The sequence below is a fragment of the Nothoprocta perdicaria genome, unplaced genomic scaffold, assembly GCF_003342845.1.
Source record: "Nothoprocta perdicaria isolate Ctin4 unplaced genomic scaffold, notPer1 scaffold_147, whole genome shotgun sequence".
Taxonomy (NCBI): domain Eukaryota; kingdom Metazoa; phylum Chordata; class Aves; order Tinamiformes; family Tinamidae; genus Nothoprocta; species Nothoprocta perdicaria.
The window spans coordinates 1,174,292-1,201,972 of NW_020454616.1; the positions used below are offsets into that span (position 1 = coordinate 1,174,292).

The 27,681-nt window shown below is 44.6% G+C and overlaps 1 protein-coding gene across 4 annotated transcripts in view; it reads right to left on the reverse strand.

Annotated features, from left to right (window-relative positions):
* Positions 1-9,918: 9,918 nt before the first annotated feature.
* ZCCHC2 (zinc finger CCHC-type containing 2) overlaps positions 9,919-27,681 on the reverse strand; it is a 36,257-nt gene continuing 18,494 nt past the window's right edge. Inside the window, exons 6-15 of one of the 4 annotated variants that reach the window (XM_026034551.1) lie at positions 26,609-26,703; positions 22,837-22,920; positions 21,357-21,414; positions 19,719-19,857; positions 18,228-18,292; positions 17,196-17,290; positions 15,006-15,134; positions 12,773-14,281; positions 11,677-11,749; positions 9,919-11,450 (exon numbers count right to left, since the gene is read on the reverse strand). In XM_026034551.1, coding sequence (XP_025890336.1) covers positions 11,682-11,749; positions 12,773-14,281; positions 15,006-15,134; positions 17,196-17,290; positions 18,228-18,292; positions 19,719-19,857; positions 21,357-21,414; positions 22,837-22,920; positions 26,609-26,703 — 2,242 coding nt within the window. In that variant the 3' untranslated portion in view covers positions 9,919-11,450; positions 11,677-11,681. Of the gene's footprint in view, positions 11,750-12,737; positions 14,282-15,005; positions 15,135-17,195; positions 17,291-18,227; positions 18,293-19,718; positions 19,858-21,356; positions 21,415-22,836; positions 22,921-26,608; positions 26,704-27,681 lie in introns of those variants that run through there. The other 3 variants (XM_026034554.1, XM_026034552.1, XM_026034553.1) reach the window with 3 other exon arrangements.

Sequence of the window (27,681 nt, forward strand, 5' to 3'; positions counted from 1 at the left end):
ACAGGGCAGATGTTCCAGGCCCCTGATCATTCCTGTAGGCCTGCGCCGGACTCTCTCCCAGCAGCTCCACATCCCTCTTGTGCTGAAGGCCATGCTGGCCATGCTGCTCTGATCAGAGCCATCACCTGGCTCTTGGTCCTCTCTTACCCCGGAGTGCGGACACACAGAAGGGATCACAGAGGAGGTGCTGGCTACATTACTCATTACTTGTCTTGAATGGCCTCCTGGAGCAGACTGCGAGTCTCTTGTGATACAAAGGCCATAAATCTTTAGATCAAGATGTCAGCAAGGTATTTTTCATCATGCTGGACAGAATAATGAATTTTTCAGTAGCCTTGTTCTTTGCAATGGTTAGAGAGTTTCAGCTGGAATGGCAAAGGGAAAATGATGAATGTACTGGAAGAAGAAATGCAGCCCAGAGGAAGCATCGAGCAGTTTCAACCTGAATGCATGCAGCCTAGTAGCACCATAAGAAAGTGAAAAAGGGGTTTTACTGTGGCAAGTGCAGGACAACTGTGAATTAGCTGAACTGTTGTACATGTAAACAAAGAACAGAATCACAGAATAATTAAGGTTGCAAAGGAGCCCTGAAGCTTATCTGGCCCAATCCTGCTCAAACATCCAAGGCCAACTGCAAAGCTAGGTCAAGGCTTTGCCTGGTAGATTGTGAATAGCTCCTGAGAGGACCAAATCTCCAGCCTCTCTAGACAACATTTGAGCACTGTCCTCTCAAAGAGTGTTCCTTGATATCAGATTGGGCTTTTCTTTGATGCAAGCTCCTTCCCCATACACTTCCAGGAAGACTCTGTCTCCCTCTTTCCTATAAGCACCCGTTAGGCAGCAGCAGGAGGCGATCAGGTCTCCCCTCAGTCTTCCCTCCCGCAGGCTGGACAAGCCCAGCTCTCCCACTTTCTCCTCACACGCCGCATCCTTTGCCTGGGCCTGCTCCAGCTCACCAAGGGCCGTCTTGTATCAAGGACCATGGAGAGGGGCACAGCAGTCCAGCTGCGGCCTCACGGCTGTCACTTACAGGTAGGCCAAGCAGCTGCGCGCACGCCGCTCTCCTCGCCCCTCGGTGCGGCGCTGAGCGCACGCGGTCGCTCTCTCCTGCGTGTTCCTCTCAGCGCTGCCTCGGGGCAGGAGCCGCACGGAAATGGCCATGATGATGCCGAAGGCTCAGCCGGCTTTTATTTGGATAAACACTTGGGCTGCGTAAACTTAATGGGAAACGCTCAGTGGTGTGATGCCTGCAGGCACGTACTTCTACGAAAAAGGAAATATTCTGCCTGTTTTAATTGCTGGAGAGTCCCTGCCACACATCGCAGGCTGCAGAACAGGCCAGCCAGGCGCGCACAGAGGCCATCTGCGGGAAGAGAGCACAGCGCAGAAGGGCTTGAACCCTGCCGGCCGCGCTGCTGGTGCAAAAGGCTCACGGGATGCAGGGATTACACGCCAGGTTCTGCTCCGAGTCAAACCTTTGGCCCGGCAGAGCTGCGAAGGTGCCCTCCTTGCTGCCCCACAGGAACAGGTTCCTTCCTACGTGCCTGCAACTCCTCGGCCTTCAACCCTGTATGCATGGGGTGTCTTATATCCGAACTGCACCTCGGCAAAGCTGCTTGGTATTCATCCTGTGGGGCCAATTGCTGGCTACCATACAGAGCAGAGGCAATTCACAAGGGAGAAAAGGCATCTTTTTAGAAAATAAAGTGTGTTTTTTTTTTCCAAGGAAGTCTGCAAGGCAGAGCGACAAGATGCATGAAGAGAGCGTTTATGCAGACAAGCAGCGTGGCCTATTTAAGAGGAGAGTGAAAGAGCAACTATTCCGGAGCTCCATTCTGAAGTTAACCAAAAATAAACCATGTCAGGATTTGGCAGCGGGACCACACACAGGCAAGGAAGCAGCGCTGGCAGCGGGAGGCCGTGCTAGCCAAGGGACCCCGAATGGGGGAGGCAAACGAAAGCCGAGTCTCCTGTTCACACAATCATCAGCCCAGCACTTCCAGGGCAACTGACACCAGTCAAAGCACTAAAACACTTCTGCGAGGCAGCCTGGAGGGAACAGCCGAATCAAGCCACTAACCACTGGACATTTCTCTCCCATTCCGGAAAGGCTGAGCCCAGTGAGGGCCCCTGCTCCATGTTCCTGGTCACTCAACCTGCCTCCCACCCAGCCGGAGGTGCCGCGTAGAGGTGCCCCTTTCGCACGGGCACAAAGCTGGGGAGCCTTGGCAGAAGCAGGATCCCATTTTCAACCCCTGAGAGAGAGGAACCGGCTTTGCTCAGGAGGCAGCAGCAGCTTTATTTCTTGTTCTTTCTTTTGGGTCACTAAAAGGAGCTTTTCTTGCTTCCCATTTTAGGCAGGGGAGGATGGTGACTAAGCTTGGGGGAGAGGGTACCAGTTTTCCTGCTCACAGTGCAAGCCAAGCAGGTGCACCAACCCTCTCTGAGCAGCTGAGTCAACACTTGCAGCAACACAGGAAGAAGTTAATTTGATGGGTCTGAGGCAGGGAATTAATTTATTTTGGTATTTGAAACATCTGTATCAGATTTTTGGAGAGAAACCTCTCCGGGTTGAGCAAAAACAGCTCTCAAAATACCTGCAAGCCACCGTGTGGATAGGCCTCCATCCCGCCTTGTTCCCTTCTCTTTCTGGTGGGCTTCTGCAAGAGTTTGAGACTTCAGAGACCTCACAGCTTTCCCTTCTCCTCTGCCACAGACCGAGTTTGCTCCATTAGGCATCTTACACAGGTTCTCTCATTCCCCCTTCCCTTTCCCCTCTCCAGCTTTTCCCCACTGCCTACGTGGGAAGCTCAGAGATAGACCTGCCAGGGAGGTCCAGCCAGATGCCCCTGGAGATGGAAATGGAATGGCAAACAAGCTGAGGAGTGTGCAGAGTTATAGAGACCAAGCAGTAATTTTGACAGCGCTGGTGCCAAGCCTCTCTATGAGAATCCAGCAGTCGCTGCCTCCTTCAGCCTTATTCCACTTGCAGCAAGTACGACAGAGGATAAAAATGAGTAACAGATCTAGTTTTGCCTCCCAATGCCCCTGTAAAGCACATGCAGCAAGGCCCTCGTTCAGTTGCTCACCTTGGGTGCCTCGTGCCATTTGAGGTGTCCTGGGCTATCTGTGTCGGCAGAACAGGGCTAGAAATCACGGCTCAAGATCTCTGGGAGATCAGTGTGTGTCTGGAGAGTGGGACCAGGACTTCCTCAAATGACTCTTGATGTCTGTGCACAGGTATTGAACCAAGGTGTCTATACTGATGATAGCAAACACACTGGTTGGGGCAAAATAGCCCTATTGAGGAGCCCAGTCTGCCTGGTACTCAGAGGAGAACGAACCTGGAGGCTGGTAACCTGAAGCTTACCCCCAGCACCATTTTTCTTAACTTTTAAATACATGAAACACAGGGCAGGCAATATACTACACTCATAAGGAGCAGCCTGTGGGCTAGTGCCATCTCCAGCAATAAAACAACCGCCACTCAAACCGCATTTGCAATTACATTTCCAAGCCAGTGCCACAGGATCATTACTTTTCTTTGTCTCAGAGATGGAAAACTGACATTTTAGACCCCATGTGGTGACTAGTGCTGATAAATGAGTTCTGAGCCGAGACTGTTGTATGCATAAGCTTTAAAAAAATGTGTTTTGCTTTCTCTGATAAGGCAAAAAAACAGCCCAAAGCAAAATCTGCCCTTTTCCACCTGCTTCTGCTGACTCAGGCTCACTGTGCAATACCTCATTTTAATAGGTCTCAAATGAGCAGTGAAATACATATCCACACAATTTAAAGCCCTCTGATTTGCTGCAAAAATACTTGCCTAAAAGCGTAGCTGGAAAGCCCATTTGCTTCGCTGGAAAGACAGATGAGGCTGGATTCAGCACAGCATTACATTAGCTTTTTGTTTGTAGCATGACTGAGGTTGGAACTGAACTTGAACCTGAAACTATCTTAAATAAACAGTATATGTGACTTCAGCAGCCACAGTGCAATTTTTTTGCCCCCAATCTCCCTTTCCCAGCTTTCTTTCCCACCTCTTTCCCATCTTGCTTTCTCTGGCTGCTTTTTTCCCCTCTTACTTCTTCCCTGCAGTTACTGACCATTTTAAATGGCATCGTCCGCAAAGCGGCTGATCTCCCTTCGTCTCCCTTCAGTTGCCACCCACCGTCCTTGGGCCCATAGCTAAGAAAGAAGCAGTAAGAAGGAAACCATTACCTGGAACCAGTTTTCATGCAGTACATTCCCCTCAAAACCATGTGGGGGATGAGGATTTTGTGGGGACAGCACTGACACCAGCCACCACCGAGCTGAAGGGGCTCCTGCAGGTGGAGGGCAAGGCCCCAGGTGAGGCCTGTGGGGCCCATGGAGGCCTGTTAGCACCCCGGGGCCCTGGCATGGCCAGCGGCTCCTTTCCACGTTACCTTTGGCTTGTATTCCTTCTTGTGCTTGATGGGAACAAGATGGGAACAAGATGGGTGCTCCGCGTGGCGGGTCCGTGCTGCACAGCACAAGCAGCTGCTGCTGCTCCCCCACGGGCTCCCTCCCTCTCCAGCGCTCCCATTTCCGTGCATCAAAGGCACAGCCAGCTGTAAAAATAACCTCCCGGCAGAGCGAAAGCAGCTACTGCAAGTAGGCAAACACCTCAGCGAAGCAGCATCGCGCACAGCCAAGACACAGAGCGCGGAGGCAAAGTGACTCGGACAGAGAGGCGAGACGCGCTTCCCAGCGCTGAAGCGGCGCCCGCGCCCGGCTGGCATATACCCGACCAGAGGCCGAAAGAGCCCGCGGACAAAAGCACACGGAATGTGCTACCCGGATTGGGCATGGAAATAACGACATCTAAAGGAAACTGGAGGCATTTCTAAGCAGAAACTTTGAAAAATATGGGGCAATGCAACTGGCAATGCACGCCGAGGAAGAGAGCAAAGAGGAGGCTTCACAGAGCCCTCCCTTTGGCCGGAGTAAGCCTGAAATATTTTCAGTATGAAAGGGGTCTAAAGCTGGCCAAAATGAGCTGGTTAAAGATGCGCACTGGCGATCTTAAAGATGAAACTTCAAGCCAGTTACCACGAGTTTTGAATAAACACGTCAAGAGCCCAAATAACCGATGAAACTTTCTAGGTACTCACACTCTGGAGACATCTGCAAGGGTCAAGCCGGCCTGACCCGCTGTCCTAGCCCCTGTCGTGCTTGTCCGTGAGACGACTACTTACTAGGAATGTTCTTGCTTTTAAAAATGAGAAAAAAAAAAAAAAAAAAAAAAAAAGCACAAGTGATTTAACAGTTGGGAAACAAAGATTCTGCAACACAGACCGACGCCAAATCCCGGGGCAGTTTTCGGACCTCCCAGTACCGCCCGGATCCCCCAATCCAAGTTGCTGCCATTACTTCCAACGTGACACATCTGCAGCCACACACAAATCAAGCCCATTTGAAGCTGTTCAGCTGGAGGCATAAGGCATTTCACTGCCGCCGACCCACAGGGTCCATGGCCCTGCTCGAGGGGGCCGGGTGTGTGGGTCAGAGCTGGAGCAAGGGTCACCTCTAACCTGAAAGCCACTGAGTGGCCACGGCTGAAGGAAACTAACCTTCCAGTGCTAAGTACCTGCTGCTCCTGCCGTCCTTCCGAGGACCGATGGGGCTCGTGGCGCAAATGAAAGCACAGGTCACTCAGGTGCCTGAAAAAACTTCAGAAATTGAACCTCAGGATCGTATTTCTTCAAAACCCCGTGCCAGCCTCGTGGCAGCTGTTCCTTGCCCTAGGAACGCACAGTGCTCATCAGGAAAGCACTGCCGCCTCCTGCCAGTCTCTCGGTCTGCATCTGGCCATGGCCAAGTGCCCATACAGCCACTCTGGCTGTGCCACCCTGGCAACCTGCTGGCAATGGGTGGCAACACGAGCTCTGCAGTGTTCTCCTACACGATTAACAGGTAGATTCATGAAAATGAAGTCAGAAATCTTGACTTCCATTGGACTGAAGTCCAGTCTGTTACTTGGACAGGTAGAAGATCATGTCAAGTGTCACAGTAGCTGCTCCCCACAACGAGGTGCACATTTTGGAAGCGTGACAGCCTTACCAGTCCTATCTCATGTGCCCTCAACCCATCTGGCCAGCACTGCTTTCTTCTTCTGCTGTCCACCTCTAAATTAATGTCACATTCTTTGCCTCCTCCACCTAAGAACTTTCTCAAAACAAAATATCCTTACTTAAAAGGAAGAAAAATGTGATGGCTTTGAAGTAGAAGAGCTATCTTAAGTCGTGTTTCTTATTTAGCTATCTTTAGATAGATGCTGCCACTCTGCAGCAGAAATAGTTACTCCCTTGTATGGGTTAGCTCATTTCAGATTAGCAAGTCTTCAACATTATTATTTGGAGGTTTTATATACCAAGGATTAAAACACTTCAAATTGCCCTCCATCATATTTATGCTTCTAATAAGTATGTGAAAAAAGTTTTAAAGGATAATCAACGCTCAAGGTTTAAAAAAAAAAGAATGAAAAAAAGACTAACTTCCAAAAATAGAAAGCAAATCAAAAAGAGCCTATGCTCTAAAGGGTGTATAGCTCACAGCTCTATACAGGTTTATGAATTACAAACTCCATAAGATTTTACATGTATTACTGCCATCTATTCTAAGTCCATATAAATTAGACTTATGTCAAGTTGCAAGAAGTGCCAGTCACTCCTATAAGATTCTAATATATATTTGATACAGTCAACTGGTGTGTTAGCAAAACTGATTAAATGCAGAATTCTGTTGTTTTCAAATCAAATTGATGCAACTGCTTTTTGAAGTTCTTTGCTATGAACTGAGTATCAGCTGAGGTAAAAAAAATAAAATTAAAAAAAACCCAAATGAAATGTGAAAGCTGCCTCATCTCACATGTACCTCAATGCTTGTTAGTATTTTGATTGCTGCTTTGGCTTTCCCTTTCTCACACATTACTGATATTTTCATTTGAGATTTTTTATTTGATATGCTGACAGAGGCCAGGATTTGCTGGTTTATACGTGCAGTTGGAAATACCTAGAAATCATCATCAGTATGCATCTCTGAGTCCATCTGGTCTTTGGGAAGCAACTAAAATAAGTTCCATGACGTTTTCATCCAGAAGTCTTGCTGCTGATAAACTCCGCAATTTCACTGCGGCATGTGCACACCCTGTAAAAAACTCAAAAACAAGAAAAAGATTTTTGTCTAGCAGCACAATTCCTGTCATATTTTATACTGACTAGCTAGACATGCCATCAGTTTCAAAGCTTAGCTTCAGTCAAAACAGATCTGATTTGCTGAAAACAGTGTGGTTTAACTTCCAATTTACAAGGATTGCAAAATAAATCATTATAATGTAAATTATATATTGTTAATGTAAATAGTACTTTAATATTATTTTTTCTAAGTCCTTAGCCAGTATTTTAAAACCAAGCTTAAATGGTAAATACATTTTTAATGCAGAACACTCCATCATCGTGCCAACCAGCATTTTATTAATTACTACTCAACTCTACCAGCTATCAACATCCTCTATCTCAGAAAAAAAATGTGTCTTAGAAGTCAATAAAACACCACCATTTTAAAGCAAAGAGTTCTAAAGTGAAGGTACCAACAATATCTTATTTACTGCAGCATTAAGATAAAGTTTTTCTAATACGTTACCAAATCCAACGTTTTTTCAGCTTATGCTTTTATACGGTGTTTTATTGACACAGTCACACAACACGACCCTTCCACCAGTCAGGGAGGATGCATTGATATAAGAGAGAACAACTCTGTCCCGGTGCATCTCCTGGACAACACGTTCCTGAGCATGAAGCATCCAGCTAAAGATAAAATCCGATGTTACATACTCTGTTGTGGACCTTCAGAGCTTTTATTTACTGAGACACAAATAAGAGAAATTATCTGGAGGGATAACCAGATTCCTCCAGGAATTATTCTAGATCACAGGGAAGCTACGTGAATGTCAGAAAGCATTCCTCTACGAATACAAAAATCTCGTAGGAATAACCTAATTCCCTGCAGTTCTTGGGACATGGCTTTAACATTTGGCTGCAACTCTCTAAGACTTCAATCTTCATTATAAGACATGGTCTGTCATAGCTCTGGTATTTAAGACTTCAGAGAAAAGCATTTAACACGCTTATTTTCTGAGTAGGCTCCTTGTGCTAGAAAATCTACCAGCCTGAGAAAATCGTACCAAAACAAGCGCTGCAGAAATAAAGAGTCAAAGAACACCTCCCCAAATAAGCTCACTGCAACGGCAAGCAAACGCTAGGAGCAAATTAAACTGAAGCACACGGCGGTGTCAGAAACTACAGTGTATTCGGCCGGCAGAGTTTTGCTGCCACCTATTGTGAAGATGAGTTTAGGATAGATTCCATTAAGTTCACTTGCAGGCAAAACACTTCCAAGAATTAGCTCTCATTATTATTATTATTATTATTATTATTATTATTATTAATAATAATAATAATTTTCTTCCTTCTCTATTAGCAGAGCACAGGACTGCAGTTTAGTACCCGGAGCCTGATCCATGTAATGGAGACATTCCTTGAGCCCGAGGAGAAACTAGCAGGACAGCAACTCGCGCTCGCTGCAGGAGCGAGGCAGGAGGGCTTCACAAAGCAAGAGGCTGCACCCAGCTTGCCAGACACCCCCGCTTGCTCCTCATCAGCCCAAGCAGGATCCACGCCTTGCATTAACTGGGACTATCACTGGCAGCCCTAGTTAGGAGCTGCGAGCTACTCGCACAGCGTGCAGGGCCTAAGTCGGGAGCTGAGCATTAGGCCATCACCAGTTCCCTGAGGCCCCTGGTGGGACGAGCTCCCTCACCCTCAGCTGCAGTGGCCACTTCCACAAACCAGGAGCACTTCCAGCCAACATCTAGTCGAGCGAGCAGCACTCGTAGCACACACAGACCCTGCTAGCAGGCCAGGTTCTGCAGTCACCAGCACCTCCGAGCAGGTGCACAGCAAGGAGCAGATTCCCCTTTGCGTGGGCAGTTTGCGCTCCAGGGAAGCCAGGACTCACGTTAGCCTGAGGCCTGGGCTGAATAGCAAGTTGCCCACGATGAAGGGAAAAAACGTTGGCTCATGGGGGACTCTGAGCCCTCTCCTAATGCTAGTTGGTTGCTCAGGGAGTAGGTGGTAGGCTGGGATGAGGATCTGAGATGGTCTGTGCTCCCCAGCTGTGCAGATAGGCTGCTGCTCAGCACTAGGACCTGGACCCTGAGCAGAGAGGAGAGGGAACGCAAGGTGACACGCTTTGCTTCTCACTGCCGCCCAGCTCTCCACCTGTGCATCAAATCCTTCGGCTGCTGATCCGCACATTCCAGAGCTGCTCCCTAGTCCCAGCACTTCCTCCTGCCCTGTGCTCCTCAGCGCAAGCAATAAGGGTCCGGCCCTGCAGCTTGGTGGCCGGACACGCACCTTCTCCCGAGCACAACCACGAGCTCCAAGAGCCGGAGCGCCCGGGTGCCCTCAGCTCCGGCGCTGCGCGAGCGCGGCGCCAACGCCCAGGCCCACCACACCAGGGCCGCCTCCTCCTCCAGAGCGGCACCCATCCCCTCGCAAGAGGTCTCACTGGGGGGCCGGGCCCAGCTGCAGCTACAAGGCTGACCTCACCTCAAGCTCAACACTTAGTCCCAGCTTTGTCTACACAACAGCTGCCCACCAGGGCTGCCCACAGCCCCAGTGGCAGGCAGAGGGCACGGCCTGGCCTTCCTCGCCTTGCTCTCTGACAAAGGACAGGGCTTACACACAGGTACTTTTTTTTTTTTTTTTTTTTCTTTTTTTATTGCTGTTAATTCAAGGAAAAAAGGTTGCATAAAATCCAATCTCTTCTAGAAATATAAGTGACCTTTCCAGTACATTTCAAATATCAAAGTATATGGTAAACATACAAATAAAGAGAAGGTAACATACCTCCTATTTACAGTACAGTATTTTAAATCATAAAATAAGTTCCATAAAGTACAACTGGCAGGTAATTCACAATACAAGTCCATTGGTGGTTTAACACCCTCACTTCAACTCAAACGCAGTTCATTCATTTCAAGTGGTCCAAAAATACCCAGATCAAATAAAAATTTTAATCAAAATAATTTTCATTTACTACTTAAACTTCTTTAAATTAAAGCTTTCATCTACCTCCCTCCCCATTCCCCCCTCCAAGAAAAAAGTTTCAAAATGTACACTGGTGCTATAAATATAAATGCTACCTATGAAGAAATGTAGTAATCAAGCTTTTTTTTTATTATTTTTCTTCAAGTTTTTTTCTTTTTTTTTTTTGTTCGTTTAGCAATTTATTAGACGGCTGAACCAAAGACTGATTTCATTTCATCCCTCTCCTGGACGCCAGGTCTTACATTAAGGAAACGTTTCTGCCATGAACTGTGAGGAATGCCAAACCCTATGGATATACAGTGGTAGTTGTTCATCGGTGTTGAATGCAGCAGTCAAAAAATACACTCATCTTCCAGATAACCTCAGTGCACTTTAGGAAATCAAATATTACCTGGAAGCAATTTAGTACATATATTGGCTTTCAAAAATAAAATAAAAAATACAGCAGCATTAAACTTACTTACTCATGATACTGACATGATTAATACCATCTTAACACTCAGTTCAGTCTTTCACATTATACCGTAATTACGCATAGTGGTAAATTGTTATAAAATAGTGACTTTGCTATTTGGTAGACAGGTTCTAATACTAATACCTGACTATTCTGTAGAAAACCATAGCTTTTGTTCAGTTTGAAATAAAACATTTACATTCTAAGTACAATGCAACACTGTAATAGTTTAGGAAAAAAATATTCCATCAAGTAACGCTCATTCTGTGTTGACATGATGTAGAATAGCTTTAAAAAAGGAAAAAAATGCCATCAACTTCCATTACAAATGCAAACACACTGAGTACAACATTCATACCATTTTTTTTCACCTTTGTTGCTGAACATACAGGCTAAAAAGCTACAATGGAAGGAAAATCTGTCAATTGAAGCTTGTTGGCTTTCCGGAGCCTGTTGCAGTCCGCACCGTTTCAGCGCCCTCCTGCTCCAGGCGTCTCCGCTTGCTCGGGCCCCTCGCGAGCCGGATCGCGCGCCCCGTATGGCGCCCTCCCAAGAGCGCCCCTCCGTTCAGGAGCAGCCGTTCAGAGCACGGGCGTGGGCTGTCTGAACCACTAAACACTCATGCAAGTCCAACAGAACCCACGTGGACAGACGGGAAAGAAAAGAAGACAGCAGCATAAGGAGAATGGGGAGGGAGGGAACCAAGATTGCGGGGAACACGACCAGGTTTCTTCTTTCACCGTATGGCTGCTCCGCCAGTGATGTCAGAGGTCAGAGGACTGTTTTAAAACGCAGTAAACATTGCACATGTCTCAAGTCTTCAGTGCAAAAGCATGGTTCAAACGCTCGCTCGGATTGTTTGCCTGGGAGGTGGAATTACATGCATCACGCAAGCCTCGTGGAGGGCCAGCAGGAGCCCGCGGCCTCGGCTTTCTTCTTTTGTATTGAACAGAGGTGCAAAAGCAATGAAAAACTCCAAAAGAATGCAAAACCGGGAACGTCCCCAAACCATGAGAGCACCCGCCCCGCCGCCCGCCCCGCCGGCCCCCCAGCTCCCCCCAAGCTTCAATTTAAGTAGGCAAGGTTTACTTGTTTCAGTCTGCAGAATCCAGGGTGTCACTGGAAGGGGGAGGGGGAGGTGCGTATCTCAGTCTGTAAGTGCCTAAAACAGGAAAGAGAACTGCTAAGTCACTGCTCGCCAGGCCAGCGCAGCCCAAAACCCCCCGGCGGCAGCAAAGCGGGCATGCTCCTCAAAGGCACTGCCTTCCCATAACGGCCCTTCCTAAGATTGCATCCTATTTTCTCTAATCCTGCTAAAACTGGCAGCTTTTACAAAATATTAAACAGTCGGCATAGATTTCTACCTTTGCTGGAAAAATGCAAAGAAAAAAAGGGCCCATCAAGGCTCATCTGTCTTGTTCCACTCTTGACAAAACGAGTGGAGTCAGAATGGGCACGGGCCAAGACTAAGAAACAATTTAGGTTCTGCGTGAACTCTGCATTTTCTCCATTCCCGTGCACAGAGCAAGTGGTGGCACACGAGACTGAAGCCAGCCCTTCAGTTGTTGGTTCCAACTGGGTTTTGTCTTTTGGCTGCTACGTGTCTGCCAAGCCGAAGCGTCTCCCATCTAGGTATCCCGTGACGGGCTGCAGCAGGATGGCCGGCTGCGCAAGGGCAGGCCGCAGAATTCTAAGTTACGTTATCAAACACTTAGCTCATTTCCTGAATTTTCACAAGTTTTAAAAAGCCAAGTTAATATCATACACAATAATCTGTATTTTCTATAGCTTTTGCCAATGAATTCTACCTAAAAAGAAAAGGAAAAAAATCCCAACAAGAGTGAATAGGAATGTAGGAATTGAAACACCGTGCAAGTCTCAACATACTGCCAAAACCAAGCAGGTGAAAAGAACAACAGTTTTGAATTGATGCAGTTTGGCTTCCAGCCCTGTGCCATGCCCATTTTCAACTCCACACTCGTGAACCCTGTTCCCTCGCGCCCCTCTACCAAGCCCCCAGGCAGAGAACTAAGACCCTCTGCAGCTGCAGAGCAGGTCACTAAGGCCCAGCCCCGCGCCCAAGACACACGCACGCCCCTCTGCAAGGACAGACCCAGCCCGTTCAGCAAGGTAAAGAGAAAGAGCTCCGCTCAAAAGCAAGTCCGCAGGGCGTTATCGTGATTACCTTGTTGACTGGCCTCCATGGACGACTGCTTACAGTCCTGCGCATAGTGTCCACTTACACCACAATTGTAACAGGAGACGTTCCCGTTCTTCTTGGGTCCTGACCCATTTGTGTTGGCAACTACGTTAGGTGCTGGATAGACGGGATAGAACCTCCCAAATCCTGCCATCTGCTGCATACCATAGTTGGCTTGGCTCCCCATTACCGGGTCATGCATAAGCCCGTTTGCATATGGAGACTGAGGCAGGAAGAAAGGGAGTTGTGTTCCATTGCTTTGATGTGCTTGATTGAGGTAGCTGCCATTGCAAAGGGATGGCAGAGTGAAGAAAGATGGAACTCGGTAGACTTGTCCATGAAGTGGGTTATGATAAAAATAACTATTAATCTGAAGGCTTCCATTGGTCCCACAGCTACATCTACGTCCACAAGAGCCACAAGGACCAGATCCCAACTGCTGCGGAGGTAACATTGTCCCGTTAGTGTTGTTGTTCCCAACAGCGTTGATGTAAGATGTGCTGTCGCTCTGTGCAGTGCTGTGTGTCAGCGCGGGGCTCGGGCTAGGAGCAGGGCCGGGGGTATGCGTAGGGATGGCGGGAGGAACAGTGGACTGCACCTGACCCACGCCTAAGCCGGCTGACTGAGGCGGGGAGGACGTTGCCACAGTGCTTAGCACGTTTGTGTTCTGGTTGGGCAAGACACTGCTCGCGTGAGGGCTGCCTGGCAGAGCGTACGAAGCTGGTGGAGGTGGCGGTGCTGCTGTGGAGAGACTGGCCGCTGGAAGAACTACCTTTAGATTGGTAGGCTGAGGGATTGCTCCTGGGTTTCCCTCAATGTGAGGCACCATTTGATTCAGTCCTACCACCTGGGATGCAGGTTTGGTGATGGGATCTGTAGTAGGAACTGGGGATCCTGGAAAACTACCTGGACTGTGGACTGGGATAAAGGCAGTATTTGGTGATCCGATACTCAAGCTTCCTGTCGGCTGCTGTGGTCCGTTAACTGTGCAGCTTTCTGATGATCCCTGCGGAGAGGGCATTTTCAATCTGTGTATTGCCAAGTGCAAAGCCGGGCTGCCAGGCTGCACAGAATGCGGGAGGAAAGTGGACGGGACCGGCAAAGGGGAAGCCATCAGCTCGAGGCGCTTCTCGGCGTCGCCGGAGGCCATGGGGCCCAGCGCGGCCGGCGGGGAGCTGGCGGGCTCCGCGGCGGGGGCGACGGCCAGCGGCGCCGTCACCAGCATGCCCACGGCCTTGCCGTCGGCGGCGAGGGGCGGCGCGCCCGCGGCCTCCGCCTTCTGCGCAGCGCTGTGCATCACACAGTGTAAGGCGGGCATGAAGGAAATGTGGGGAAACTTGGCGCTCAAAGCGTCCTCGGGAAGGCTGCCGTTCTCGCTGCTCGCCGGAGGCATCTGAGCGGGTGGCTTGCTCATGTTTGCTGAGCTGACAGCACTGTAGCCTGTAAACCTGTTTGCATTTTGATTCCCAGAGTCATCGGAATTGCTGTCTGTATCTGCAGGGAAACAAGCGCTTGTGAGAGGCAGAAGCTTGAACCGGGAACTGCGTTTTGCCTTTCTCGGGACCCATTTATCCATACACAAAAGTGAAATGATATCATCCCAAACCAGAATAAATGTAAGATCTTTTCCATTCATCCAAATCATCACGTGCCTATATCAACCCACACAACTTAGGCAGTGTGCCCTTGGTTTGTGTACATCTGCACATGTGAACAGTAGGACACACAGAAACACACAGAAACTCCCATCTACTTAGAAAGACATGAATACAGTTCATTCAAATTCTGAAGGAGGGGAAACACAACAGTCAAGACAAAAAATAAACAAACAAACAAAACAATAAAAAAGAGATATCTCAGACCTGCCAAGCATAACTCGGTATAAAACAAGCCCCTTGGAGGTCCAAGTTCTTCTATTCATCACATTTCTCAAGTTTTTCAAGAGATCTACACTGCCAAAGTAGACAACATAGATGCCTTGCATGACACACACACATACACACGTCTGTTAATCTAAAACTGCCTGTTTAAACACCTTCCTGCTATTTGCTGAAAAGTCTTCAGACAGTCTAGCCATGAAATCCACAAAGAAAAAGGGCCTGCGACTAGTTCAGAAATAAAACAAAAATAGCTAATAAAACTGAGAAACTAAACAGAGAAGGAGAGAATAGCCAAGGTAATAAAGCAAAACTTCATGCACGCTCTCCACAAATCCAACCTCTGTCTTTTTCTTCTTCACTCTCAAAGCTTTCCCTCCCATCATGTCGTGGGCTAGAAGGAGAACTGTAACTTTCAGATGATGTTTCTCCACATGTGTCATGACCAGATCCAGTGTCCAAATTCAGATCTAAAAATAAAAATTGGCATTTTTATTTTTAATCCCGGTAATACAGAAGTGAGGTTCTTTTGGTTTCCTCATATCATGCTACTTTGGTTGGCTGCTAATGTGGCTTTCTACTTAACCGTATCTTTTCCTCTGCATCTCTTATGTGTTAACTCCCCACATGCAGCACAAGTTTATCCCTTTACCTGTAATGACTAAATCCTTTGTTAAAGTTAAATTTTATGCACAAATCACATTTTTGCACAGCAGTCTGAACAATGATAACCATCCTTAATAGTTTTTATGGATCTTATAGTGAATCACACTGCAACACCAACTTCCTCTGGCTGTCCTGAATCAAATCTCTATGTTGGAAGGGATGGAGTACTCCTTTATCGCACAAGCAAAGACTGCAAAGCTAACTCAGCAACCAAGATCAAAGCAACATGCCTTTTCACAATGAACTCTTCCAGAGCAGGGTTTAAGGAAACAGAACCAACAAAACCTGTTTAAGGGAGGTGAAAGGCAACAGTGTAAAATTACCTACTTTTTGAACTCTAAATGGGATCATGGGAAGCTCATTTGCCAGAAATCTGATTACAGGGTGGGTTTAGATGCCATTAGTGAAAAAGTTAAGCTACAATGTTCTGGCCACTGAACTGGACTTTGAATTTCAGCCTCAGAGGTGAGAAGCAGGAGGGAAGCACCCCTCACAGAGCACAACAGAGGCCAGCTTCAAGGCAGCATCAATAACCAAGATGTCCCCATTTCCACCTCCCAAACCCACAATCTTGGTTGGTAAAAAGCTCTAACGAAAGCAGAACACAATAGCAAGTATATCAGGTTGGGGTAAATGGTTAAATGGCTGCCTTCTCTTGGTCAAACTATTCTAGCTGGTATTTTTGAATATCCAGTTCGACCTAGAACAGCAACATCCGCTTCAAACCACTGAAAACAGGATCCAAAAGTGCTAGTCACAAAGCATCAAGTCTTCAAAATTACAAGGGTAACTGATGACTCAGAAAAAAATAGGCAGAAAAAGTGAAAGAAAACATGTAGTTAAGAAGTACTGACTCAGAATAGAACATTTCATATCATGTCTCACTACAAAGTGAGGCAGAGATTCAAACTGCAACCTGTTTTTTTTTTTCTTTAAAGACTGCATCTTCAATGGGAAATATCAGAAGACATTCTGATGTGTGTACACAAATACTAAATGGAAAACACATCTCTGAGGAGGACTTAATTCCTTCCATCCTCTGTGGGTTACGGTTCCTTCTCAAAGTGGCCATAACTAACCAATATCACCAGGCAGGCAGGCTTGCATCTGTACAGCATGTGTGGTTAGGGGGTGGATTAGAGCCTTCCTGTTCCGTTTGAGCACTACACCATAGAAAACTGCTCATCTTCCTCAAGTTATGTTACCCCATGGAAGCTGATTAAGCTTTGCTGGACAACAAGCATAGGAGTACTTCAGATATGTACACTGCCAGGCTCTCCTACAAGTTGGCTTCCGCTCGCACAGATCTTAACGAAAACTTCCTAGAACTGCCCTACTTTTGTCAAATTTTTGAACCATGAATTCTTAAAGTTTCTGAGAAGTTGGGAGAAGGAAGAATGAAAGCTTGGTAAAGAGTACACTTCAAGCAGAGGTAGGAACAAGCCAAGGTTTAAGGTCCTAAGAGTGCTTTCAACATTCACCCAGTCGGGCAGTATAGAGGAGAGCAAATGCCTTCTCGACTGCCTTCAGTGAGACCTAAGCATAGCAGAGGCAAGGCTGCAACTGGCAGAACACTAGCAGCCCAACATTGACTACTTAGGCAACTGCCCCCTCACGTATGACAACTTCCCACGGGTTTACTGAGATGTTTCCAATTATGCATGAGAGGAGACATAGCCTAAGCAGTCGCCTACGGAAGACAAAACGTCCAGTATGTTCTAACCCACACGTCCCAGCACAGAGTGGATGGCCAGCACGCTGACTCACACCCAGCCTGCAGAGCTGCAGTTTCTCCTTTACTGCTGAACAAATGAACGAGCCGGTGAGCAGCTCTGTTTCTTACGAACGCCTGGGCCCTGTCTTACCTTTCGCTGTCCCCGTGCGGATGTGCTGCGATGCTGCAACTCGAACTCCATTAGCCCTGTTATTCAACCGACAGTCAGTTTTCTTGGTTTTCTCCCTGTGCAAATAATTTTTCATATATTTTATTAGAATGTGGGCAAAATAAGCAGAAATACAGGAAAATACAATGCCATTGTAAACAAGGACAAGGACTTTTATATATATATAAAATAGACCCCCATAGGTGTGTATATATATAAATTAGACATAAATGTAAATGATAAAAAATAGGTAAAGGCTAACAGTGCAACACAGCAGGAATTAAAATGCACCAATGTTACTAAGTGCTTTGAATAAAGAACTAAAAGAAAATGGCTAAGAAAAATAAAAGGTGCCACTGGCCCTAAAGTTCTTTCTGAAAACTCACGAATGCAACTGAGCCATAGGCTGGGTCTGTGAAAAAGCTACAGAACTCTATAGGCTACAGAGCAACAAGAGCAACCGAAGAAAAAGAGAAAAGAAATCAGCTTGGAACTAGACAGAATAGGCAACCATGCAAGTGGTTTCACTTCTTTACAGGCAGGATCATTATGACCATAGGAAATTCCCAAGCTCTCTCTTCTGATCTGCAAGCATGTTTAATAAACTATTTCAGTAAGCTGGCACTCACTGAGTAATGATAAAGGTTGCAGTTTACCCTTCCCCCCCCCCCCCCGGGCAGCTTTACAGCTTTTAACTTTCAGATAAAGGGGAAGAAAAAAAAAAAGGCAAAAAGGCAATTCAGTATCTCCTCTCCTAGCAATAGACTTCTGTTTCTTGTTTTTGCTAAATGGTAACTAACATTGAGAAATGGCTGCCCACAGTTACATTCTGATTGTTTTTTAAAATGTTACTCCTTTTCAAATGATAAAATAACCATTTTTATGTAGACTAGCTGCACAATAGGTCTTGTCCTACAGTAGCTAACCAAAGCAGTCGATGCACTGCACACAGTGTTTACTAGACTGAATGCACTATACTTTGTTCCTAGACTGCCAGTTTCATTGGAAACCTACTTTTCCAGCTGTGGCTTTCCTTTCTTCTTGCCCACTGTAGACAGGCCTCGTTTTTCCCCTGTATGCTAGACAGAAAATACAGAGATACCCAGTTAGACGGCAAACCTTGCATCAAAAAATACAAAAGAACTTCTAGACTTAAACATCCATGAATCCATGACTAATGCACTCACAGTGCTATAACCATACAAGCATCTACTTGTACAATGCATTCAGACCTTTAGAATCATGCATCTTGTCTGGTATTTAGGACACTATCAGCAAAAGACACTGCAAATAACTACTTAGAAGTATGCAGAAGATTCGAAACAAATCACAGTTTGGATGCTGGGAGTAAGTTACGGGTCTTTTCCTGCTGAGGATGAAACAAATGCAGTTCATCAAGTACCCCCTAACAACTCCTTCCTTGAAAAGAAGTTGTCTGGTTAATCACAAGGCTTATGTCTACTGAATTTATTGATTTAAGTGGAATTATTTAATGCTTGAGAGGAAAAAAAGGACATGCGGCAAATTATTTTCACGTTGCTCACATAGTGACAAAGCAGGTACCCAGCCTTGAACTGGAGCTTGCTGCTAAACTGAAGTTTGTAGAATACCACCTAGAAGTGTATTAGAAAGAAATACAGTATCCGCATTATTCTTTAAATACTATTACTAGCTGCTACTAATATCTCCTACTTGGCAATGGAGTAAAAGCTAAGATCACTCAGAAGTAGTCTCTGGCTATGCTCTACCCGCACGTTATTTAAATGGGAAGTAGTTCCTCCTCTGCTCTAATACACTCAAATTTTCTTGCCTCAAGCTTGCATATTTTCTGCTTTGATGCAGTCTACCACCTCTTCTCACGGAACACATCTCAGTTGACTGCCCTACTTTGTAAAATGAAGAATCTATCTTTGTTTGGCTTGCCATATCCCATATAAAAAAATCAATAACTAAATTCCGTATGTAGAACAGAAGCAGTACTGAGCAATGACCACAGGCCAGGTTTTTCACATATCACAATAACAACCTTTCTCCTCTTAACTTCGGTAGTTGCTTTTATTTCTCTGGTTGACTATGTTCTCATTGACTACACTCATACGAAAATTAACTATAGAAGAGACTAAAAAGTCACAGAACATGTGCGTATCTGACTGACAACCTTTTCCTGTGAAGATTAACATTTAAATTACTTGTATAACGCAGGTAAGAGAGAATGCACACATTTAACTGGCTGACTCTACCACAGCATTAATGCAGTTTAGTTATTAGTATTGTTTATAGTTTGTTGCTTACAATTACACGAAAATTCCTCAGGCTTCCCAAAATTCTGCTGGTAATAGATAACAAAATGACTTGGGTAATTATGAGAACCATTCTAAATCTGAACCTGGACACTTATTTGTGCACTTTCAGTACTGCTCTTAAACTTTTGTTGCAGTGATACGTAATAGTCTTCTCCATTCAGTGTTTCAGAATACTGCTTTAAACAGAAAAACAGCCCCACACCTGGTCAAGTAGGTTGGTACAGTGCTCTGGATGCTGCTGGACAATACAGCTTTTTCTTCTCCAGTCTATTACCCCATTTTGCTCCGAGTGCTGTATGTTAAGGCTATCCAGTGACGAACATTTTGCACTGCTAGTGCTGCTGAAAGAAAAAAAAAAAAAAGATACGAAAAGGTGAACAAAGTAACAAAGTTGCAGGCCCTTTGTGTCATTGTACACATTTTGACATCATGCTGGGAACTGAGATGTGCGCTTTCAGGAAAAAGAAAGCATTTAGTGTTAACAGATTTTAAGGATATAAATTACAAGAGCGCTTGTACAGTGAGGTTATAGTAATGACCTGAAGCACTTGGGCTTCCTTTTTCATTTGCCCACTATACTTTGACACAAAATCCAGAATGTTATATAGCACTTGCGAGAAAAGCTTCCATGGTTATTTCTACACAAAAGCATTTTTGTTTGCTTTTTTTTTTTTCCCTCACATCTGATTTTGAGAAGTTTTCCAAATAGAAACATATTCTGAAATTTCTTTTCTTTTTTTTTTTTTTTTTTCCTCAATATGAATAATAAAGCTGCAATTATTTTGTAACCATTATTCCAGAATTTAGTTCTAGAAAATGCTGGGAAAAAGAAAGTCACATTTGGCATTTACTTTGGGCCTTACAATGCCTTCCACCAAAGCTTCTCTTAGTAGCAGTCAGTCAGAAACGATTTGTAAGTGAGTGCGTGCACTGGTATATAAAAAAAATTGACAGGTCAGTTGGGTACATAAAACAGAAGGGCACATCTATAATTCAACAATGTGCCCTGCTGGTGACAAAGCTACAAGAAAGAGGTGTTTTTCAAATCTACATGAAAATACTAATATTGAAATTCTGCTTTTAAAGTGCCTTTTATTTCAGGACTGGTCAAGCTACAGGAATGAAACCGCAGCAGGAGATGTTATTCAGTTCCCACGATGGCAGAAATGTAGCTCACTTCAGAGATGACAACACGTTGAAGTTCCAGCAACTACTTGAGAAATACCACTCAAAATAAGTGTTCAAGAGGCGTGAAAGAATATTCAAAAATAGTTTAAGTAAATGTTGAGAACCCAAGGTCTAAATAGAGACACACGGAAGTCCATGACTGCACTAACATGAGCAAGGTCACTGTGGAAACTTCTACCAAATGACGATAAACGAATCTGCTGCCAAATTTGCAGTCATTTCACGTAAACTAGACCCTTTCTAAGCCTATTTCACACATTCGGGCTCCTGCCTACAAGCAAGTCTCCAGACCCTTTCAAGTGTAAGGCTGACCCTACTGAATAAAAACAGAAGGCAGGCAGATGTAGCATACACATTTCCCTAAAATGCAGCAACGTCATTTGAGATGAACTGCTCTTGACTTGACAAACCAGCATGTGCTTGTTTGCACGTGTGTGTGTGCGCATACATTCAAGAGATACTAAATGACACTCCCTGCTACTGTAGGTTCTTTAGAACACTGACTTTCTCCGTGTTAGAGAGACCTATTTAATACAGATTAATTGAAATAAATCACCAACAAGTTATTAGCTAGAAGGAAACATATACTCCTGAAGCATTAATAAATGATGTTTGCAAATCTAGCATGGCCACATTAAATCCCAGTACTTACTTGGCAACAGGACTTTTTCCATTATGTTTCTTATGGACTGTTGGGTGTTGTATTACATCTGAGAGAAAAAAAAATAATGAAGTAATTCTACCAGCAATTCTTATTAATCCTCTTTACGATCAACACAGCAACTTCAGCTTTCCATCATTAAGATACTTAATGAAAGATATAACCATTAAAAATACTGGGCATAATTGTCATTGCTGAAATTAGCAGGTGTTGTGTAGATCATAGAATCAGTTCATACAGACAGCAGAACCAAGACTTTGCCCTCAGTTTCTCACAAGAATGAACGAAAAAACAGGAACCAAAACAACGCTCTACACTTGTTTACCACTATATCTCATTCAAAGGACTAACTCTGTGATTGCACATTCCCAATAAGCGTCATCGAAAGGAGAAGGGGAGAGGATAGGTGAATTCAGTTTAAAAAAAAGCAAAGAATTCCATATTTGTTTTTCTGAAATAACCAAAATCTACCTGAAAAAACTGTCACTGAGAAAGTTCTGAACTAACAAATGAAGGTAAGTCTCACACAGAAGTGCTGCTCTCTGAACCTCCAGTTTCACAAATTACACATCATGAGAAACATGAAAGAGTCACGGCCTCAATCAAGATACAAGATCCATGCAAACACTGCCACTCAATTCTTTAAAATAATAATAGCTAAAGCTGGTTTATTCATTGCACATAAGATCTTCTGAAGCCTCTTAGTTACTTCTGTGTCAAAGCCTAACAGTGGTGTCACTCTGTGAAAGTGAATGCAAGGGCCCAGTGGTCTGTGTTGATGCATCAGCCCCATTTCTCATCCTTCCCACCTGTTACAAACTCATGCCCTCTTTGCCACTGAAAACATTGCAAAACCGGCTTGACATTCCTTTCAGAATAAAATTAGTGACCATCCATTAGGCTGCTGCTTCTACATGTTTTCAAGGTGATTGGAAAACATCAGCTTTTAGACTGCAACCAACATTTCCTGCGGTCCCCAACAGTAAGAAGTTTTAATAACTAGTCAGAGCACCAAGGAAAGCAAAGGTTAAGACTATGAGGAAGACGACGTGACCGTCCTTTCAGTGTGCAACTGAAGCGAGGCAAGTTCAACACGTTTAATGCAAAACTGACTGCAACTCTGGAAATGCTGCACCTAACTTGCAGCCTCAGAATTGAGGATTAGGTGGAGATATCAAAAATGCTTTGCAAGTTGCAAGCATGGTTTTGGCTTAAGTAAATAGTAAAGCTTGCCTTCCTGGCTGCTCAACACTTTGAGGGTCTCCACCAACCACCCCCTCCCTTAGAGAGCTATCCCCTAAAAAACACCTCTGAAAGTACATAAAAATTGTTCAGTCCCATGGCCCATTTCATTCAAACAAAATTCAAGATTCTCTGCTTTGTCCCAAAAAATAAATCAGTCAACTGCATGGTTTCCAGAACTGAGTGGTAAAATTCCTCAGAGAGCCACCACCTTTGGTTACACAACTACCTTCCTCCTGACTTGAAGCTTCTGAACTGTCCTCCTTGAAGTGTTCTGGTGCCTTAACCGTCTTCAAAGAGGGTTGTAAGTTACCTGCAGAGAATAAAGTTCACGTAGTAACTTTATAGATCTTGAACAGCTGCACAGTTCCTGAATGCCTGCACTAAACTGGGAGCTAGGGAAATGCAAGACTGAAGGCACTGGTTTTGTTACGTGCCAATAATTGGAACATCATCTCCTTCAATGTAGACCATCTCCGGGAGTACAGGCTCTATAGAGATACTTACATTTTGAAGAAAAGAGCATGTAAAAAATAAAGCTATGCTGCAATTTTAAAAGCCTGTGACCATGCTTACAATATTAGAAATATTCTTATTACGTTGTCCTGGAGATTTTTCAGAGTCTTTTTGTGCTATGACAGGAAATGGAAGGAGACTGATTACACAAGAAAATTTTCTGTGACAACTTATACTCCCCTATCATTAAATCATTCAACCGTCAAAGGAGACTAAATTGGGGCTAAAGTTTTCTAGTCACGCAAACACAGCTTTGATGCAGACTTTTTTTTGCCATTTTTTTGCTAGAAGGGCTGGGAAAAGAAACAAAGGTAACATTTATAGCCCTGTTGCAAGAATACCACAGCCGTGCCTTAGAACAGGGCTAAGTTCAGTAATGAATCTAACTCTAGGAGTCTACTTTGAAGCATTCCCATTCAGTAGAGGTAAAAGCATTTGAAAGCTGCCCTTCAGAAGCTTGAAATGGTGACAGGAAGCTGCTCCTGAATATTGCCCACGTTCACCACATCAAGCACCCACAGACCACGCTTTAGGAGAGTTCACTGGAACCAAGAGTGAGCTCCAGCCTCAAGTTTTGTCTAAAACAAAACATGACAAATTGAAGGTGAGCTAATTGATTTTCTGCTTACTAGAACCATGGCAGCATACATAACTATGCTTACTCAATATATTATTCAGCATGAGAGTCCAACCATCATTTCAGGTAGAAATGCCCTTCACTGAATAGTTACTACAGAGAATAGAAAACTAATTTCCATGTCATTTTTACTAAAATCATACCTAAAGCAGTCACATACTTCCGAAGGAGTGAATATGTACCTGCTTCTGCGAACATACACATTTTAACTCTAACAGTGACCAATCAAGACCAATCTAGGCCACAACTGTTTTGTTTGTCGGTTAGATTTAAACACCCAATTAGGAAAAAAAGATCAGTTTCTTCAGATACACTCCTCCCCACTATTTTGACCGTTTTCAAAAAAGTCAAGTTGCAATTTTAAGTGTTAAACCATGCTGTAAAATAAGGTTTCAGAAATACCAAATATGAAACCATTAATAATAATATATACATACACACAACAGTTGTTCAATTATGGTGACTTTGGCAAAGGACAGTGTGACTATTTTTTTCCTTTAGTACAGCCTGCACCATAGAAAACCTGATGAGCTATCTCCGGCAGGTCATCCAGTTCCCCTTTTCAAGGGAAAAGCAAACATGCTTAAGTTTATTACACTATTTAATTGTCCTCTCCAAACAAGTGCTTAACATCCAGCCCAATGTCAGGGCCTGAACACAGTTCTGGGCTCTGCAGTTTCTTCCTCTGCCCTCCCACAGCTCCACCTGCCTGTGCTCAAGGCCAGGCTCCGAGCTGGGGCAGTTTGGTAACCTCAAGGTAACCTCAGGGCCTCATCCCGGGCTCCCACCTGTGGGCTGGGGAGCTGTTTAATCTGGGGCCCGTGCCCGAGGCACCTGTCACTGACACCTAAGGCCTCGCTACTCATCACCCCGCTGGTCTGAGCCCGGACCTGCCTCATCACTGCAGACCCATTTGGTGCCCGCTCGTGCTGCCCCGGTCCCGCTCCGCACTTCTCGCCGGGGCGCTGGGGGGTCTGTGCCCTCTCCATGAGGGCCGGCCCCACATGCTCCTCATCTCCCTCAGCTCCCATGGCCGAGGGGCTCGCTCTCCATTACTGCTCCGACACCCAAATCTTCCGCACAGCAAGCGAGGCCCAATGCTCTCCCTGCCGTCCAGGCACAACATTCCCATTCTGGCTCTGAGATGTTTGCAGACTTGAGTTATCTTCTAGCAGTTTTCTCCGCTCTCTGCTTAAACCACTAAGCTCCTCATCCTTTCTTCTTTTGCAGACATTTGAGATCTGGCAAATCCTTACTTGGGTGTATCCGAAACTGCCAAAAAAACCTGCAACCACAGTTTCACCAACACAGAAGAAGGACATCATACATTCCACAAATTACCTCCCATTCACGATCCCACTATTATGTTTTTCCTTGAGGAATTGCTCTGTATTAAACCTTCTCTTCTATGCTCCCCAGCCTGCAGATGCTCTGCTTTGCACGAGTGCAGTTGAGTCTATTGCCACAGAATCCCACACTGGTTCTTTTTTCAGACCATTTCTCCAACTTGTCAAAGTTGTTTGCTATTATAATCATGTATATCAACGCATTTGCAACTTCTTCCTGATTAGACATAGTATACGGATTAAAATACACCTACCCTTTGTGACTGCCATGTTCATTAGTGTGAGCCTTCCTGGACTTTGGAACCTTTTCCCTCATCATGCAGCCTTCCACTGTAACAGGCTAGCCAAAAGTTTGCACAGTAGTAAATTCCTACCAGTTTCACACTCATTCTGGCCCTCGCTGGGTTATCTTGCTCATTGAACTGTCATACAAGAAGGTCCTAAATGTTACCAAAAATCCCAAGATGACTTCTACAGCTTCTCCACTAGTCACAAGACCTTCACCTAATCACAGAAAGCAAACAAGCATATTTATCACAAATATATCAAATTAATGTCTCTGTTTTCTGCCACACGCTTATAAGCAGTCTGTTTGAAACCCCTGACTTAGCCAAAACACAAAGCCAAAACCTCTGACTTAACTACTTTGAAGACAACAGTCCCAGCTGGTCTCTTAGCTATTGTCATATAACAAGCAGTGAAAGAAGAAAAATTTCATCGGAAGTAGAGGTTGCAATCCAACACATCCTTACAAGAAAGCCATGCCTAGGCTGCACAAGCAATTTATAATACACAAGCAACAGGCACACCAAGGAAACACACTACAGGAACAAAACTCTGAACAAGACTCGGTGCGCTCTGCAGGCACGGTTCCCATTTCTGTACTGTGTACCCAAACCAATGTTAATTTAAGTACCAAGGCAAACATTTATCCATAAAGGAAGCCAAATGAAAAAGGGACGTGATTTTTTGGGATCATCTCAAGGTTTTTGTTCCAAAGTTTACAACAGCAACATCAATCATTTTCACAGGATTCAGAACAGCAGCAGTAGGTTGAATACAAAAAGCATGAAGGAAAACCTACATTTCTTTTAATGTTTTGCCCTTTTAACTGATGATTTTTAAATACTCAAGAATATATGGCTTCAGATTCACCTTCTCAATACCACCAGCCCACCTGGTGAAATGGTAGTCAGGTCAGGGAAACCTGAGCCATTTAGAGATCTGCACACACTCAACTCATTATTACCTATTTTAACAGCATGATAGCAGAGAGAAGAAGAAAGAACAGCCCAAGGCGATGCTCCCACCGCGAAAAGCATGGCTATCTACTGCTGAAGCAATTACTCACTGCCCCTTCTAGAGTTCACATGGGACCAGTAGAAAACAAGGTAATGTGAATAAAGATAAAAGTAACACAAGTAAACATAATAAGACACGGCAGAAAGAACAGCTTTTAGAGAATATCTTTGTTATATAAATAATATTAAGACAATTCTTACTGTGAGTATGCAAAGATTCTGATGAAATTGATTGGAAGAAGTTGTACACTCTCTGATTCCGCAGAAAAGCTTGTGATGTATTTGAAAATAGCTGCCTGAAATTAAACGTAGTTTGTTACACGTTAAGTAATATTCTGTGTGAATGACAAAAATATTACCATTAACAAGAACAGCACCATTTAGGAATAAAATATATACTTCCAATAGAGTTTGAACATTTGAATCTCCACATTCGGTACACACAGTGGCAAATGCCGAGTTGTTCAGAGCTAGTGCAGTGTTGTACTACACAGTCAATACAAGAGATTAACATGATAAAAGTTTTGTTTTTAATTAAAATTTTGGACAATCCCAGTTTGAATATTTTAAGCATATAAGACATGTTAACAAAGAGGAGTATGGACTACAAAAAATCATTGGACCTTTGGAGTTTTAAGAACAAAGGGCAGGATTCTCCATTTTTTTTCTGGTCTGAATCTATTCAAAAGGTCAGTGACAATTCGTATCAGCCTCAAGTAAGAAAACAGGCCAGAAATGAATGATCTTAAAGTCCCTACCAAGTTTTCAGGTTTTGCTTGTCAGTAAGAACAGCCCTCCTATATTTGGGGGTGTGGAGGCGCAATTTTGGTAGTGAGGCCTGTAGTTAAGACCCTAAAATAAATACAAATCTACCCTGAATTGACATTCTGAGGAAAAAAAAATACAGTAAGGTTATTATCAAAAGGTTTGCTATGTATTCACATAGCATTCCAGGATAGTCACAATAGAGTTTGTAAAGCATAAGTTATAGTTTAGTATTATAACATGACTGGAGAGGTGTAGAAGACTCCCAATGAACCACTTTGGTTTGCAATTATTCTGCAGTGAGGCTTTACAGTCATCTTTTGTTACAGAAATGAACTCAATCAATCTGTATTTAAACAGTTTAAGAACTGAATGTTTATCAGTCAAACTATTTGCACAGACCTGTTGTTTTGCTCAACAATCACGCCAATAAGGAACCAGCATTACTGGTCAAAATAAAAGCAAATTGGGAGGCAGGAACAAAATCCCCAAACCTGAGAAGGTTCAGT